At 36.0% G+C, this 17,235-nt stretch overlaps 1 protein-coding gene across 2 annotated transcripts in view; it reads left to right on the forward strand.

The window, feature by feature from the left end:
- Positions 1 to 17,235, forward strand: part of AKAP8L (A-kinase anchoring protein 8 like) — a 28,857-nt gene that overhangs the window by 9,881 nt on the left and 1,741 nt on the right. For both annotated transcript variants that reach the window (XM_081955301.1, XM_081955302.1), the window contains exons 4-12: positions 2,893 to 3,349; positions 4,069 to 4,186; positions 4,341 to 4,384; positions 8,572 to 8,626; positions 12,283 to 12,391; positions 13,176 to 13,317; positions 14,015 to 14,120; positions 14,760 to 14,890; positions 16,099 to 16,194. In XM_081955301.1, coding sequence (XP_081811427.1) covers positions 2,893 to 3,349; positions 4,069 to 4,186; positions 4,341 to 4,384; positions 8,572 to 8,626; positions 12,283 to 12,391; positions 13,176 to 13,317; positions 14,015 to 14,120; positions 14,760 to 14,890; positions 16,099 to 16,194 — 1,258 coding nt within the window. The remainder of the gene's footprint in view (positions 1 to 2,892; positions 3,350 to 4,068; positions 4,187 to 4,340; positions 4,385 to 8,571; positions 8,627 to 12,282; positions 12,392 to 13,175; positions 13,318 to 14,014; positions 14,121 to 14,759; positions 14,891 to 16,098; positions 16,195 to 17,235) is intronic.

Here is a 17,235-nt window from a genome sequence, read left to right on the forward strand (position 1 = left end):
TTTCTGCTTCTGGAAGGCATGTTGATCTAACCTTGTGCCGCTGCCTAAACATTGCTCCATACTACTACAGAAAACTTATGGGAAGTACACACTTAGCTAAGTTTGTATTTTTAATTGAACTTTGCAAATAAGGTGCTTAAATATGTATTTGAATGATGAAAATATGGTAGCTGAATTGTAATAAAATGTTCGGAAATAAATGCAGGTTTGAGTACTTTGATCAGTTTCTGAAAACAGTGACCTATCCAAAGACTGCACTTTTACATCCCATTGAAATAGCACATCCATTGAGCAGAGTTTCTCTGGATTTTGCACTAAAAAATACATAATGAGAAAATCTCTCATTAATCTACAGTATGTGTCATTATTAATGTAAATATATACGTTGTTAGTTTAAAGCAAATGCATACATTTGGAATATATACATTTTTGCTTTTGAAATTCCTGCATATTAAAGTCTTTAAATAGATTAAAATAAATTACTGTGTATTTAAATATGAATTTTAATAATTAAAATATATGTTCTATAAACACTTGATAATTTACACTAGAATTAGTAGTTGGACAGTACTTCTGTATTTTAAATGTATATTTAGAGCGGTGGTAGTGAACCTTTAGGCTTGGCTTGTCAAAAGTTAGGAAAATGCTTAAGTTGACTTTGCTGACATATTACACATCCTTGGAACAAGACAATCAACTTTTTATACATTCTTTTATTCAAAAAAATAAACTCCCATTTTGTGTGTGATCCCCAGGGTGTGCCATGTACCGCTTGCCTTCAAGCTGTATTCTCTTTTTGTTGATAGGACCCTGTAAGATATTCGAGGCAGCTCCAAGTTTCACAAGTTTTTCATTCATGAAATGGCTTCAGAGAATGCACTTCCATGGCCTCTACAGCATCTGAAAACACAGCCCATTTTCATGTGATTTTCAGAGACTCCGGAGGCCGTGCAAGAGCATAAACCTCTTGCGCCACCTCCACAGGCCATATAAGAACACACCCTATTCTCATCCAAAAATCACAACAAGAAGGCATATTTTAGAGAATAGTTGTCATCATCCAAAATGTTGTGGTTTTGACATGTCATAGGTTTGCCTTCACTGATCTAGAGATTGGTCTAAATAGGATGTACCTACTATTTACATCTGGAGCTACAAATATTTAAATATCATTAAATCAAATGATAACTATATTCCAACTTTTTCTTAATTACATATTCCTTTGTTGAATAAGAGCTGTGTAGTTGAAATATAGTGACTGAATTAGACATATTTTGTATTGTCTTCTCTTTGAAGTGACAGATATTGATAAATTCAGCATTAGCTTTCCAAACTAGCTTTTGGTTTTGTGGAACCATTTAATATAATTTTATTTTTAAAATGCTACTGAATAATTGACTGTATTGCTCCACCCAGCAGTTTTTCATTGCTATAAAAGTATATTGGGAAATTAACAAAATCATTTAGAATTTAAATGGCATGAAATATATTTTTGTGATACATTATTAGTTTTTCTATTCATTCAAATAATGTCTCTTGTCTTGAGAAAAAGAGTTGTTGCAGATAACTATTCCACACTCTTAATAGGTCTTTTTGTTTTTATGACTCATTCCTTACAAGCTGGAATGGTTTCTACGCATAAAGCTTAGAAAGGTTTATAAGGATTCCTAAGTATTATATCAACAAAATAAATTTTCCAAGTTGAGAATGGCTAAAGTGGCAATTTTGTGCACACTTAAATCAGTGAAATTTCCTTCTCAGCATCTTCTAGATTTCAATTTTATCATATAGAGTGGGGATTTTTATTTGACCTTAGAGGGCTAATGGTACACTGTGGCTAAATACTTGAAATAAATTTCCAAGAAAGTTGCAGTGGTGAGCCATACTATGCTGTACTTTGGTATATTTTAAGATTGGCCAATGATCCAATTCACTTTGCCTTCTTTTCTATTGTAAGTTAGCTTTTAAAGTCTCCTCCTCAGCCATTCTTTCCTTTCCATATCCTTGCTTTCAGTTCCTCGATACCAAACACAATTTGTGTGCTTGTGTCCAGTGCTGGTTTATTTACACATCATTAATTTTACTTTTCCATAGCACTCAGAACAACATGCTACAGAAATAAAAGTGGTTTAGCTTCAAATATGTCATCACATTTGGATGACTATGCAGCCACTTTATTACAATTTAATAAACGTAACTTGAATTTTTGGAACTTTTGGAATGTTATCATGAAATAGTGGTAACTAAGCTATTTCAAGTTGAAAAAATATCCAAGTTAGATTGTCTTAGCCATTCGTTACAAGAAGCACAAAGGATTACGGTATTTTCTTAGATGTTGTTTCTAGTTTTTTCAACAATGAAGAGATTACTGACTAGGTGTCATACATTAAATATATATTTTTATATAGCTAATTATTTTTGGTTCTTTCAAAAATTACTTGACAGCATCGAATAAATTGGTAAAAACTTATTTTGTAAAATTATTCCCAGGGAATTCATTTGTTTAACATCGTCAAATATGCATAGAAATTGGTGTATGAATCAGGAATAGATAAAATATAATTATTTGCGTAACTCTCCCAGCTGAAACATATTTATAAATTTAATCTAATTTATAATATTTATCTAATATTACTATGAAGATTTATTGAGATTAAACTTGAGTATTATTTTATTCAGCCCTTATATGTATGAAATTGCAGTATTTATTTTCTACTGTAATGCACAATGAGTAAGCCGCCTGATTTCAGCTTTTTATGGTTTTACTGAATATAGAATAATTCTGTTTTTTGCTTTTATTTTTGACATAACCTGCTTCTACTATAGATTCTTAAATATGGTGCTCTGTAAACTACTGACCTAGATTCTCACCTTGCTCTGCAACTCTTGTAGGTATGATACATATGAATCCTATGATTCAAGATCTGCAATGAATGACCGTGATCCATACAGATCTGGCTATGATTACAGTGAGGCCAAACATGAAACCGATAATATCTATGAAGGTCACTATGACAGCTCCTATGGCAACCGCAGGGACCAGTACCACAATAGAGCACGTGACAACTTTGGCCACCGGGGTCAAAATTGGGCCAGAGATGGAAGAAATAACAGAGGCATGGCACCTTCATATGGGCGTATGGGTGGACAATGGAATGACCCACCAGTACCAATGGGAGGACGGGGCCATGGCCCCAATAGACCACCATCACTTTTTTCCCACAAACTATTCCCTGATTATAACATGTTCCAGGGTATGCGAGGTTTCTCTGGCAATATGCGTTTTGGAGGAGGAAGCATGAAACAACGAATGAGGAGAAACTGGAAAATGTGGGATGCAGATTTTAAAGTAAGTACCTGTGCAATCTTCTTTATTACTACTTTTATGTTCTTCAGCAATGCCCAGTGTCAAACTCCTCAAAGAGTGGGTGGTAATTGTGGCTAGAAATGGCTTTGTGCAACTTTATGTTGTGTACAAGTTCTTTTCTGGATCTTGAGGCCCTGTGCTCAGTCATGCATGCCCTGGTCAGCTCTCATCTGGATTACTGCAGTGCACTCTACATGGGCCTACCCTTGAAGAGTATTTGGAAGCTACAATTGCTTCAGAAGGCAGTGACGCAGACAGTTCTGAGGCCTCTAGGGTGGCACATGTAACACCACTGTTATGCAAGGTGCACTGGTTGCTTATCGTGGCTAATTGGATAGCGAGAGGGGGGCATATAAATTTAATAAATAAATAGAATGCAAAGGTATCTGTTAAGTGATTTATTTATTATTTTAATTATAGGAAACAGGTTCCTTGTTTCAGATGTTTGCTTTTTTAAAAAACCTATTCCTGGATACTCTCATTGCATCCCATATATGAACCAATAATCTTGGAGAAAAGTCCTTGGAGAAAAATTCTTTCAGCTTTGTATGAAATAGACCAAATTAAATCTGGGCATGTTTTTAGCTGTTTGAGGTAATTTGAGTATAAAAAAGTATGTCTCAATATACATTTTTATTGATAATAAGAAAATAATTAGTTATTAACTAAGGCTGAATATACTCCTATGTTTCTCTTCATAGAAGAAAAGAATAAAGAATGAGACAACTGGTAATAAACGTAAACAAGCTAACAGTTCCGATGAACCTGATAGCAAAGCAGCAAAAACAGATAACTCAGATAACTCAGACTCTGATAATGGTAAGAACTTACCTCTAAGGTCTACTTAGACTGAGAAATCCTGTTTTATTTTCATTGCATACTTAGAGTGACAATATAAAAAACCAGTATTTTTGACTAAATGTTTCAGCTATTTTGTATTATGCATAGTCACCTGATATGCTGCTCTTTTTAGAAGAAGGGCCTGAAGGAGAAGCTGCTGAGAAAGGTTCTAAAAATGTGAGTTTGAATTAAGTCTTACTACAAAGATTATCATTCTCATTTGATATAATAGAGACAAGGGTTGGAAAGGATCCTTTGGCAAGCTAACCCTGTGTAACGATGAATGGTGTATTGCTCCTTCTTTGGTTGGATAAAGAACAAAGAGCAGAGGCTAGGGCAGTTTTGAAGGAATGGTTAAAGAACAAGGCTCTCTCAAGGCACTTTAATCCCTGAGCTGGAAACATCTACTTTACAATAGGGTGTATATGAAATGGGGTTTCTAAGGGAGCAGTTGTTCAATAGTATACTCTAGAATCTACAATGATAGAACTGGTATAACTATGACATTTTTCCAGTTTATTCAGTCAAATTTACTTTGATGGTTTCTACATCTTGTTAGACTTCTGAAGTACATAAAATATAACATAATTATAACCAAAATTCCACTTTTATGAAGACTTATTAAACTACAGTAGTGATTGCAAAAGATTGCTTAAATCTTTATAGACCTAATCTGTGGAATGATAGCTTTGACGAGCTATTTTGTGGATTCTTCAATCCTTTAGAATAAAAACATATACCAAATAGCTTTGAGAAATTAATGTAACAGTTCTTATAAGTCATTTTTCTCATAAACCATAATTTGTAAATGCAGACTGGTCATATAATGCTAATGAGTTAAGTATAGATAAAATAAAGCATGTGTGGGAACTATGTAGGGACCAAGTAAATAAGTGAAGCTTGCCGGGCATTCAAAGAGTCAGACTGCAGTTGCAAACATTTAGCAGAACATTAAATGAAATGGGTAGAAAAATTGAAACACTAAGACTCAGAGTAGAGGTAAGCAGAAGTGTATAATAAAGTTAGTGTTGGGTGGTAGAGTGGGGCTATTACAGGATATGTTGCTGAGGGGCCTAGGTATAATTGGTGCTCTGTACTTCATCTAATCTGTGCAATTGCAAAAAAAGATTACACAAGATGAGAAATTGGGTTTATTGTATGTATCTAAAACACAATTTTTAATCTGAATTCCCTTCAAATGGATTTGCAATATACAACCTTCTCAGGACTTCAGAAATGTTCTAGTAAGAATGCCAAAACTGAAAAAACGAGAAGAGCTCCAAAGGGCATATATTCAAAAAAGATTTTGTGTGTGTGTGTGTGTGTGTGTGTGTGTGTGTGTGTGTGTGTGTGTACGTACGTACTTACAGATGCTCCAAACTCTATGGCCTCCCCAAGATACACAAAGAAGGAACACCACTCAGACCCATAGTCAGCTCCATAGGCTCACCTCTACAGAATCTTGCCAAATTCCTCGCCAAACAACTCCAACCCTACGCAGAATCCATCACCTCACATGTACAAAACTCATTCCACTTCATAAAAACAATAAAGAAACAAACCTACAACCCAGTGACCTACTCGTGAGCTTCGATGTCATATCCCTCTTCACCCAAGTGCCTATAAAAGGAGTCGTGACAGCAATCCAGAACAAACACAACTCCCCTAAACACATCTTGGACCTGACCAACCACTGCCTAACCAACACATACTTCATCCATAATGGACAAAGATACAAACAGATAGAAGGAGCACCCATGGGATCACCCCTGTCACCCGTCATCGCAAACTTATACATGGAACATTTTGAAACTAACAGCTGAACACAAGCCCAAACTCTGGCTTAGATAACCAGGTTAATCTCTCTCTATATATATGTGTGTGTGTGTGTGTGTGTGTGTGTGTGTATGTATATAGATACACACACAGAGAATACTGTGCAAAAGTTTTAGGCAGGTGTGAAAAAATGCTGTAAACAAAGAATGCTTTCAGAAATATAAATGATTGTTTATTTTTGTCAATTTTCAAAATGCAAAGTGAGCGAACAAAATAAAATCTAAATCAAATCAATATTTGGTGTTACTACCTTTTGCCTTCAAACCAGCATCCATTCTCATAGGTACTCTTGCACAAAGTCAGGGATTTTGTAGGATTGTAGTCAGGTGAATGATCAACCAATTATACCAAAAAGGTGATCATCAGTGTCACACATAGGTTGAAACCCAGTCATGAACTGACACAGAAACAGCTGTGTAGGAGGCGTAAAACTGGGTGAGGAACAGCCAAACTCTGCTACCAAGGTGAGCTTGTGAAAGACAGTTTCATGTCATGGCAAGATTGAGCACAGCAACAAGATACTGCATCAACAAAGTCTCTCCCAGATAAAGATTTCAAAGCAGACTGGGGTTTCAAGATGTGCTGTTCAAGCTCTTTTGAAGAAGCACAAAGAAATGGGCAATGTTGAGGATTGTAGACGCAGTGGTCGGCCAAGGAAACATAGTGCAGCAGATGAAAGACACATCAAGCTTATTACTCTTCGAAATCGGAAGATGTCCAGCAGTGCCAGCTCAGAACTGGCAGAAACCAGTGGGACCCAGGTACACCCATCTACTGTCCAGAGAAGTCTGGCCAGAAGTGCTCTTCATGGAAGAGTTGCAGCCAAAAAGCCATACCACTGACGTGGGAACAAGGCCAAGCGATTAAAGTATGCATGAAAACATAGGAACTGGAGTGCAGAAAAATGGCAGCAGGTGCTCTGGACTGATGAGTCAAAATTTGAAATATTTGGCTGTAGCAGAAGGCAGTGTGTTCGTTGAAGGGCTGGAGAGCGGTATAATAATGAGTGTCTGCAGGCAACAGTGAAGCATGGTGGAGGTTCCTTGAACGTTTGGGGCTGCATTTCTGCAAATGGAGTTGGAGATTTGGTAAGGATTAATGGTGGTGTCAATGCTGAGAAATTGTGTTCCAGGCATTTCCCACCCAGACAGCAGGCTGCATTTGCAATGGTGGAGGTGTTTGGGAAAGGCAGCAGGGGAATGGGGGGGGGATGGCAGAGGAGCTGCTTTCAAGCCACTGGAAAAGATATCCAATCCAACTTTTGTGTGTGTGTGGGTTTGTTTGAGAGTGAGTGAGAGAGGGAAGGGGTAGGAGAGATAGTCCAATCCAACTTCTCTGTGTGTGTGTGTGTGTGTGTGTGTGTTTGAGAGAGGGGGAGGAAGGGAGAGAGGGAGGAAGGAGGGGAAGGAGAAGAAAAAGAAAAAGAAAGAAGGAGCAAAGGAGAAAAACAAATGCTGTCGCTTTAAATTGGAACTGAGCATGCCTGGCTGTGGAATTCTGGGAGTTGAAGTCCACAAGTCTAAAAATATTTGAAACCCAGCACTGTGTCAGTGCCTCACCAGTCATAAACCTCACCGCACGTCACTGCTATATAAGATATCCTCATAATAATAGTATTCCTCAATTAATGACTCGGGAAACAAAAAAACTGAAACCACATCGAAGGATAGCATTGTTATTAGGGAATTAAAATTAAAACACATGATGAAGAACTGAATAGTCAATAGAAAGCATTAGCCTAGAGCAGGGGTGTCAAACTCAATTTCATTGAAGGCCGGATCAGGGTCGTGTTTGACCTCGGGGGGCCAGGGTAGGTATGGTTAGCTCGATGCAAAGATGATCGTGATTAAGTCAGCTGCCCCTGCTCTCCGCTATGATGTTCATACATTGGATATCATTGTTGTATATAACCAATTCACATGCACCTTATTTGTGTAGTTCTGTTTACAGATTTGCGGTAGCATTGTATTACATTGTGTACAAAACGCTACTATTGACATAGATTTCTGTCAGAGCTAGAATTGGGTGGTGAACATCAATAGGGAAAGAGCACTTGGCATTCTTCCATTTTCCCATCATATACTCAAGTTTGCATATACAATATCTTAAGAGATATTGTAGTGATTGTTTTATCTGAAACTGAACAGATTTAAAATCAGACAAAGTTAGATTGCATGCATATACTAAGTTTATTCCTCTCCAAATTCAGAGCTAATTCTAAGACTAACTGCTTTTATTTTAAATAATCATTGTCTCAGAATAATTATAATTTCCTAAAACTTGAAATTATAAGGATTGTATAGAATTTTGAACATTATATATTTCTGAGTGTTCATTGTCTACAAAGAAGAAAGTATTAATTATTGTTAAAATTAATCATACAAATGTACTTTATTATATTAATTAGCCTTATAGCATTTTTGTCTCACTCTAAATCATCTTGATAGCTAATAGTACTTCTGATTACTTCATCTGTTATGACCTTGACTGTAAGCCCCATTTTTCATTGTTCTTAATTATAATTTCAGGAGGGAGAGGGGGATGGTGCTGAAGATGAAGAAAGAAAAGAAGAATCGGAGAAAGGCAAGTATAAGCATGCATAGATTTGTGTGTTCTTAGCAAGAACTGGGATTGTAAAAATTAATACCTGTTTTATTACAAATGGAAGTATTTCATTCATCTTTAATGCCAAGTTTACTTACAGGTTAGGCCATAATCTTAAAAAAACTAAATTGTTGTCTTAGTATTTGTTATGTAAATTCATCATGATCAAAATGCTTACTGGTAAATTAGTAGTGTTACAAAATTTATTGGAAAATGGTAACTCTTAATATTTCCCTAGAACAAATTTTATTCTTTCTTAATGGAAACATACTATTTTGCACTTTTGATTCCCAAGATCATTGCAATCTCAGCAATAGATTAATAATTAATTAATAAACTAATTAGACTCCAAACCTCCTTGTTTTACAAGTGTCAGAGGGGGAAAATACCCTTTATCTTTAAAGGCCAATATATCTTGTCATTTTATTCAGTTAATGCTCTTTAATTAGGTTAAATTCTTTTAATTAGCTAAATTAATAATATTTATTCTAATTATAAATAATGTGTCATGAGAATAATAATGGTATAATTGGATACGATTGTTTTTAATAATAATAGTTACTGTTGTCAAACTATATGTGAAGATGTGGAATGGATTGGTCTGTTTTGAGCTGGAAGTATCAGATTCCAGATTACTTCAGTAGCATTCTGAGGAGCTTTCCACCTAAGTCAAATAATTACTTTTAGTATACTGCTGCCTGTAAAGAAGTTACCGTATATACTTGAGTATAAGCCGACTCGAGTATAAGCCGAGACCCCTAATTTTACCCCCAAAAACTGGAAAAAGTTATTGACTCGAGTATAAGCCGAGGCTGGGAAATGCAGCAGCTCACGGTAAATTTCAAAAATAAAAATACAGGTAGATAACAATAAAATTGCTAAAAGTGTGTGTGTGTGTGAGTGAGACAGACAGACAGAGGAACAGAGAGAGGGAGAGAGAGAGGGAATCAGAGAGAGACTGACAGAGACGAATCAGAGACGTACTTTTAACTACCTGGCAGCGGCGTTTTGCCTTGGGGGGCTCCTCAGAACATCCCAAGACTTCGGAGGGAAGTTTACAGCCCTCCCTCGGAACGCTTCGGAGGGAAGCTTCTGCAAAGGCGAGTGACAACAAGTCTCCCAGGCTTTAATTTGCCGAGCTGTGCGCACGCGCCTGTTTTCCACGGCGTGGAGCAGCGGCGAGATTCTGCGCGGCGAGCGATGATTCCAGGGGCCATCTGGGAAGATGAGGAACGCGAGGGGGGACCCTGCCCCCCCCACTGATGGCCCCCGGAATCATCGCTCGCCGGGAGCGGGAGCATGCGTGTGGGGATGAGGGAGCACTAGAAACTGGAAAAGCAGTTCCCCGGCGCACACATGGTACTGAATAGTACCTACAGTATTTCTTTCTACTTATCACTATAACCATCTTGCTTGTGTCTTTAGAATTTATATTGTTATTTATTTGTTTCCTAGTATAATTTGATTGTTTATTAGTAACCTGGACTATCACTAAGCGTTTTATCTTATGATTCTTTATGAATGTATTCTATTTTATTTTTCCTTATGTACACAGAGCATCTGCACCAAAGACAAATTCCTCGTGTGTCCAATCACACTTGGCCAATAAAGAATTCTGTTCTGTTCTATTCTATTCTATCCTATCCTATCCTATCTTATCCTATCCTATCCTATCCTATTCCATTCCATTCCATTCCATTTCATTCTAATGCAGTATAGGAGATTTACGGTTTGATAAGGTTCTCCTTTTCCCCTAAATATTAATACAGATGAAGCTAGGGTCAAACATTCTGATTCTAAGGGAAAAGAATTCCGGATGGCCCCTGGAATCATCGCTCGCCGCACAGAATCTCGCCGCTGCTCCACGCCGTGGAAAACAGGCGCGCGCGTACAGCTCGGCAAATTACAGCCTGGGAGACTTGTCAGTCGCCGGGGTTATGCAGAAGCTTCCCTCCGAAGCCCGAGAGGAGGGAGGGAAGCGGGCGCCCGGCACACAGAAGAGCCGCATTAAAATGTTTAAAGAGCCACATTTTTTTTTTTTTTTTGTTCACTGGAGTATAAGCCGAAGTGGATTTTTCAGCCCAAAAAGTGGGCTGAAAAATTCGGCTTATACTCAAGTATATACGGTAGTTTACACAGAGAACTTGTTTCATGGGAAGAATATTAGAAGCCTAAATTGTCTCCTGCTTATGAATGCCTTGCATTCCTTTCATCTTTATAATTCTGGTCCAGCTTGTTAAAATGAGCCATTGCCTGTCTCCAAGCAACATAGTTTCTTTCTAGTTTACTGGTAAATTTCCTATTGGAAATCTCAAGTAGGGATTTCAATTTGTTATTTAATTTGTCTTCCTCTTACTTTTATCCCTCAATATTGTTTTATTTTTCTTCCAATTCAATTCTCCATTGATTCATTGCACAAGCTTGAATGTTTCTATTTGTTAGTTTTAGTATGGCCATAATCTTTCTTTGGCTAAAATATTTTAGGATTATAATCCACTGAATTTGCATTTAAGTAGTATGGAAATAACTTCAACTGAATTATCAAAACATATATATTGGTCATAGAAATGCCAACTAGAATAGATTCACGCTATATGTAATCAGCAAATCCTTCAGGGAAATTGTGCCGTCTTCAGATTTATTTAATGTTCCCCAACATGGTGCAATATGTTTTACTACTTCTGTAATTGCATGGAAACAGTAGTTCAACATTTCTAGAGCAGAGTTCTCCAACCTTTCCGACTTTGCAGGCGGGGGGAGGAGGGCATGGTTCTGCAAGAGTGGCGGGCAAGTGAACGTGCACATGCACAGCTCCATTGTCCTTTGGGCAGTCTGGTTCTGAAGAGCTCACGGCCTGGTAGTGGTACAGCTTGTATGTGGGAGCAAATTCAAGATTAGTTTATACTATAATTCAGTTTTGCACTTAAAGCTATTAGGAAAGCTATTACTTTTTGTGCAATACCATTGTTTGTTTAGAAAATTTATTTGCCACCCATCTTGTATCCAACAACCCTGGGCAGCATAAAACATTAAAGCAGAAATAAATATTAAAATCAGTTTATCAGTTATGTTTATTCTAACATTTGTAGCAAGGATGTATGTAATGATTCAGTTGCCCCTTTTAAAGGGCAATTGAATCATTAATAGTCATCTTTTTTCTTTATCAAATAAAAACTAATGGTGATAGCACAACAACAATGAACAAAGAAAAAATACAATACTAAATTCATTTTTCAGTGTTCAATATTAACATTATTAACACTGGCACCTGGGAATGTTAGCCTACAATTTGATGGTGGTAGAACAAGCCTATTCCCTGTAAGGTAATGTCTTACTCCTGAACAGCACATTGAACAACATAGCACTTGTAACCAATCTTTACTGAACAAATTGTAAGATCTATTAGCTACATTTTATGACCAAAATAAATTAGTTTCATATTTCTAAACCCACCTAGTGCTAATTTGTAATAGCAAATAAGAACATTACTCCAAAGGTTGCATAGAATATGTTCATATGTTCATATGTTTCTTTAAAGTTGTTATAAACAACTGATTTAGGTATTTAAAGCAATATTTATTGTTTCAATATGTATGTGTATAGAAATATATATATATTTGTATGTATATATTTAGGTGCTCTGACAATTCAAGAAGAAATCAGCCAAATTAAGCGCAAATTGCAAACTGGGAAGAAAACTCAAGAGAGGCAAAAAAAACGATACCGTGATCGTATGGTAGAAAGGTAAGCTGTTTCTTTGGGAAGGCTTGACTCAATAGCAATAGCAATAGCACTTAGACTAATATACTGCTCCGCAGTGCTTTACAATATAATTGTCAGCATATTTCCCCCAACAATCTGGGTCCTCATTTTACCAACCTCAGGATAGAAGGCTGTGTCAGGCTTGAGCTGTATCGTGATCGAACTCCAGGCTGTGTTTAGTTAGCCTTTAGTACTGCATTCTAACCACTGTGCCACCAGAGCTCTTTGCTAGTATTTAGATTGCCCTTATTTGTGTGGTGGTCTTTTCTCTTTCAGATTTGATTATTTCATTATATTTACATATTTTGATTTGTAAAACAATATATCTAAACTCTGTTAACATAAGCAAAGCTGATTTGATGTCTTATTTTTAAGTTAGGATTAGAGAAAACAGTAAAAAAGAAACAAGTTACAGAGGGGGAAAAGCAATATTTCTCATAATTCTGCCTTGCACTGAAGGTTTTTTTTTAACTGGAATTTTGAGCAATTATACAGAGGGAAAATAAGCAGATTTAAGATTAGAGTACTGATAGTCCCAGAAATTCCCAAGTTATGTTTAGGGACAGATGATTTACAGAGAGTAAAATTATAACACTTCAGAATGGTTTTATGAAACACATGTGGAAATCCTTTCTGTGCTGGAAAAGATGATATCTATCGAAAATATATCAGCTTCTCTTCCTAAATTCAAGAGAAGTTCCCAATCATTATACTGCCCCCAAAAGTAAATCTTTAAATAATTGTTTTATTTGCTATTTCTTTACAGAATTCAGTTTGTCTGTTCATTGTGCAAGTATCGCACTTTCTATGAAGATGAGATGACCAATCATTTGGAAAGCAAATTTCATAAAGAGCATTTTACATTTGTTGGAAACAAGCTACCCAAGCAGACTGCTGACTTCCTGCAAGTGAGTTTTCTCTCCTTAAACTTGCCTTCTACTCATATTTCCAAAAGCACTAGTGATAATTTCCTATGAAAAATATCAAGGAGTGGTAGCCCTCGCTTAACAACCCCTTGTTCAATGATCATTTGAAGTTATAAAAGTACCGAACTAAGAGATTTGTGCCATTTCTCAAAGTTCCAGCCATTATAACACACTTGCCGTTACATGATCTTAATCCAGGCACTTGGCAACCAGCATATAAATACAACAATTGCAGTATCCCATTGTCACATGATCCCACTTACAGCTTTTGTGTCTGGCTTCCAATAAGCAAAATCAATAGAGAAGCTAGCAAGAATTTGCAAGTAATCATCACATGATATGGCACTTAGGAAGTACAATAAGAACTGTCATCATATTTCAGCCCAGTCATGTGATTTGTTTTCTCATCTAAGAACCACAGTGCTTAGTGAGAATTTGCAGTCCCAATTACAGTAATTAACTCTGGACTACCTATATGTGCCAGAAAATGATTGTTTACTTGTATTTTTCACCATAAAGTAACATGATCGCTTTTCTCTTTCTTTTTAATTCTTAGAAAGAAATGAAAATGTAGTTTGGAAGAAATTGAGAGAGGAATTGAGTGGATTTTGATTGGAAGGCTTACTCTGAATTTTACTAGCATTCAGTTTAGTATTAACTTTAGTTTTCTTCAATGCAGGAATATGTAGCTAACAAAACAAAGAAGACAGAAGAACGTCGTAAAGCAATTGAAGATATTAATGCAGTTATACAACAGATTTACAAAGACCAAGATCTTACACAAGGTATATGTTTTTGATCTTAAAGTATCTTAACATTCAGATATAAAATGATGTATATTCTTTTTCCTTTTTTGTACAACTATTATAAAGATGCCATAGAGTGTTGATTAGCAAATGCTTTATTATTCTCTGTATGATGGTCCTAAATTCTATATTCTGCTGGCTAAGATCTCTCGAGTCACGATATACAGGAACACATAGAAACATCTTTTCAAATTGGTATAATAATGAGTTAATTTTTCCGGACTTATACACAGCTTTGAAAGCTGTCTCCATATGCCCATAATTTCATAGCTACTTCATGGGAAATAAAGTGTAATAATGTTATTGCAAGCAATTTCAGGATATTGTACAGAATAGGGATGTTTCTTAGAAAAATATTTTTATTTACAAGTGACAGGTACCGTAAAAAATGAAGGTCTATCCCCCCCTCTCCTTTTTCTAATTTGTATGGATATGTTTCCATCTTTTGTTATTATTCAGTTCCATCAATATTTACTAAATTTATTTTTTGAATTGATCTGATATTGTTGGAATCTATGAGTCAATGTTTCTAGGTTCCTTGATAGACATATGTCTTCTTATGTGGTAATGCATATTGTCTTACAGGCTGTAAAATATAATGGATTTTGTTTTACTTAGATATAGGTATGGAACATTTTGTAAAAAAGGTGGAGGCTGCGCACTGTGTTGCCTGTGACCTTTTCATCCCAATGCAATATGGAATCATCCAGAAACATCTGAAATCTCTTGATCATAACCACAACCGTAGAGTAAGTGCTATCTATCTATCATCTATCTATCTATCTATCTATCCATCCATCCATCCATCCATCCATCCATCCATCCATCCATCCATCCATCCATCCAATTTATATAACTGCCCATCTCATAAACAAGAAATCCTGGGGGGTATACAATAAAGCCCCAGAGTCCTGGTTGGCCTCTTCAGCTAGAAAGTCCCATGCATTCATCTGGTCCGTGTGATGCCAGCAGTAAAATAATGAAAATACAATACAGCTCAACAGAGGCAACCAGCAGCAGGTCCATGTGCTCCAGCTAGCTCCATCCACTGCCAAGTGTCCCAATAATTAGATCACTGTCCCAGACTCTAATGCTCATAGCGGGCCTCCAAAAATACTGCAGCTGACTTCAACCTCGTATGTAATCTTACGCTCACTCTTGCATTCAAGTGCCTGCAGCTCCTTGCAACTCCACCATAAATAGGCACAGGATGGGTGTGGGCATGGCAATGCAGTATCCACAGCCAGAGAGCAAACACAATCTGTCTGTCATCAACCAGCTCCCAAAAAATGCTCCCAAAAAAGCCTAACCGAGGCCCAGTTCAAGTCTAAAATCTAAGTCTACAATCCAATCCAATCCAGGTAAATGCCAAAAATTTTGCAGATTCATTACTAAAATAGTAATATAAATTGTTCATAATGTATGCCTATTCATTTCAAAATAAAATTAAGAAATAGCCTGTTTCATTTCAAAATAACTGAATTCAGTATAAATTAGTATTTTATTTTTGTGTAATACGATTCTTCTCTTCCAAGTAAAGTATATTATATAAATAGTTACAAATAGCATCTTATACTTTCATTTCTGTGATTGAAGATGCAGTTTCCCTTTTGATTTTGTACATTTGTTCTTACACAAAATATATAGACTGCTTGTAATTCACTGTTTTCTTTGAGTTCTCTATCTTGAAGCTAACAGAATCTTTTTGTGAGTGGTCCAGATACATTTGTTCTGATCATCATTGTAACTTACTAAAAAAGACTAATTATGAAACTTACTTGATTGACACATTCAGGCTACTTGCTTTTCGTGAACCTATGCCTCTTCCCTTACCATGTCCTCGTTTAAGTGAATGATTAACATTAGCTGAATGTCACTTTGAAATGAAAAAGATGTACATTCATGTTGTAAATAATGATATGCATGTTTTCTTTTTGTTGTTGGTTTTGTTTTTTAGGCTATGATGGAACAATCCAAGAAATCGTCATTAGTAGTTGCAAGAAGTATTCTTAACAATAAACTTATCAGTAAAAAATTGGAGATGTATCTAAAGGTTAGAATTTTTTTTTCTGATACCTACTTTTAGATGCACTATATTTTTTCAGCATACTACTGTTTGTATTATGTTCATGCTTATTTTCTCTTCTTGCATTCAAATGCTTTGTTTTTGAGTCCAGATTTTCAATCTTCTATTTCTTAGATTCCATTTTTTATTATTACAGGTTTCAGCTTTAATAGTGCAACGTTCCTTTACTGCTAGTTATTATACTCACCTTTAGCTGCAGTTTTAAGGATTATTGCCATTTAAATGTAAATGTACTTGGCATTTCTCAATTATATTTATTTTCCTATGAGAATGGATTTTTTTAAAATGACACACCAGAAGAATAAAAACTAAGAAATGTGTGGCTACTTAATTTTTATTTATTTATTAAATTTATTTGGTGCCCAATTCATTGCGAGCATCTCTGGGATGCTCATTAATGGACAGCACATTCTCTCCTTTTGGAAACTAACCTTACTCAAGGACATTATCAAGATGTGCTTCAGTTGGAATGTCATGGTTTCCAAAATACATCTATTCCGTTTCATCCTTATCCAATTATTGTTTTTTATGTTCAGACATCCGCAAGGACCATTTCAGGAAAAAAAATCTGAGAGTATCAGCATTCTGCCAACATTATCAAAATGATTAGAGAAACAAGAGAAATGTATAAGGATCCAAATAATTCATACCAGAAAAATGGCAGTTAGTGCCATCTATTGCCCAAGTTAAGTTTCAGATCTGCTTTGAAGATGTTAGCAGCATGGCTAGCAAAATGTCAGCACATATTCAAGAGTTCCAGCTTTTCCTTTCTTCCAATCCAATATGCATTCCAAATCTGGAGCAGAAACTTCATTGATCTATTAAAACAGAACAGGTGTTCTATTGGCTATTTATTGGAATTATGCCATTTGATTAATTTCAAGTGTCATTTCCATTGCATTAATAAAAAAATACTACCCCAATTATATATTTGTGTAAGGGATGTATTTTTATAATTCTGGGCATTGATAATTTCTGACTAAAATGTCAAAAACTCAATACAGTGTT

This window comes from Natrix helvetica (assembly GCF_964273705.1).
Source record: "Natrix helvetica genome assembly, chromosome: 1".
In the NCBI taxonomy this organism is placed as follows: domain Eukaryota; kingdom Metazoa; phylum Chordata; class Lepidosauria; order Squamata; family Natricidae; genus Natrix; species Natrix helvetica.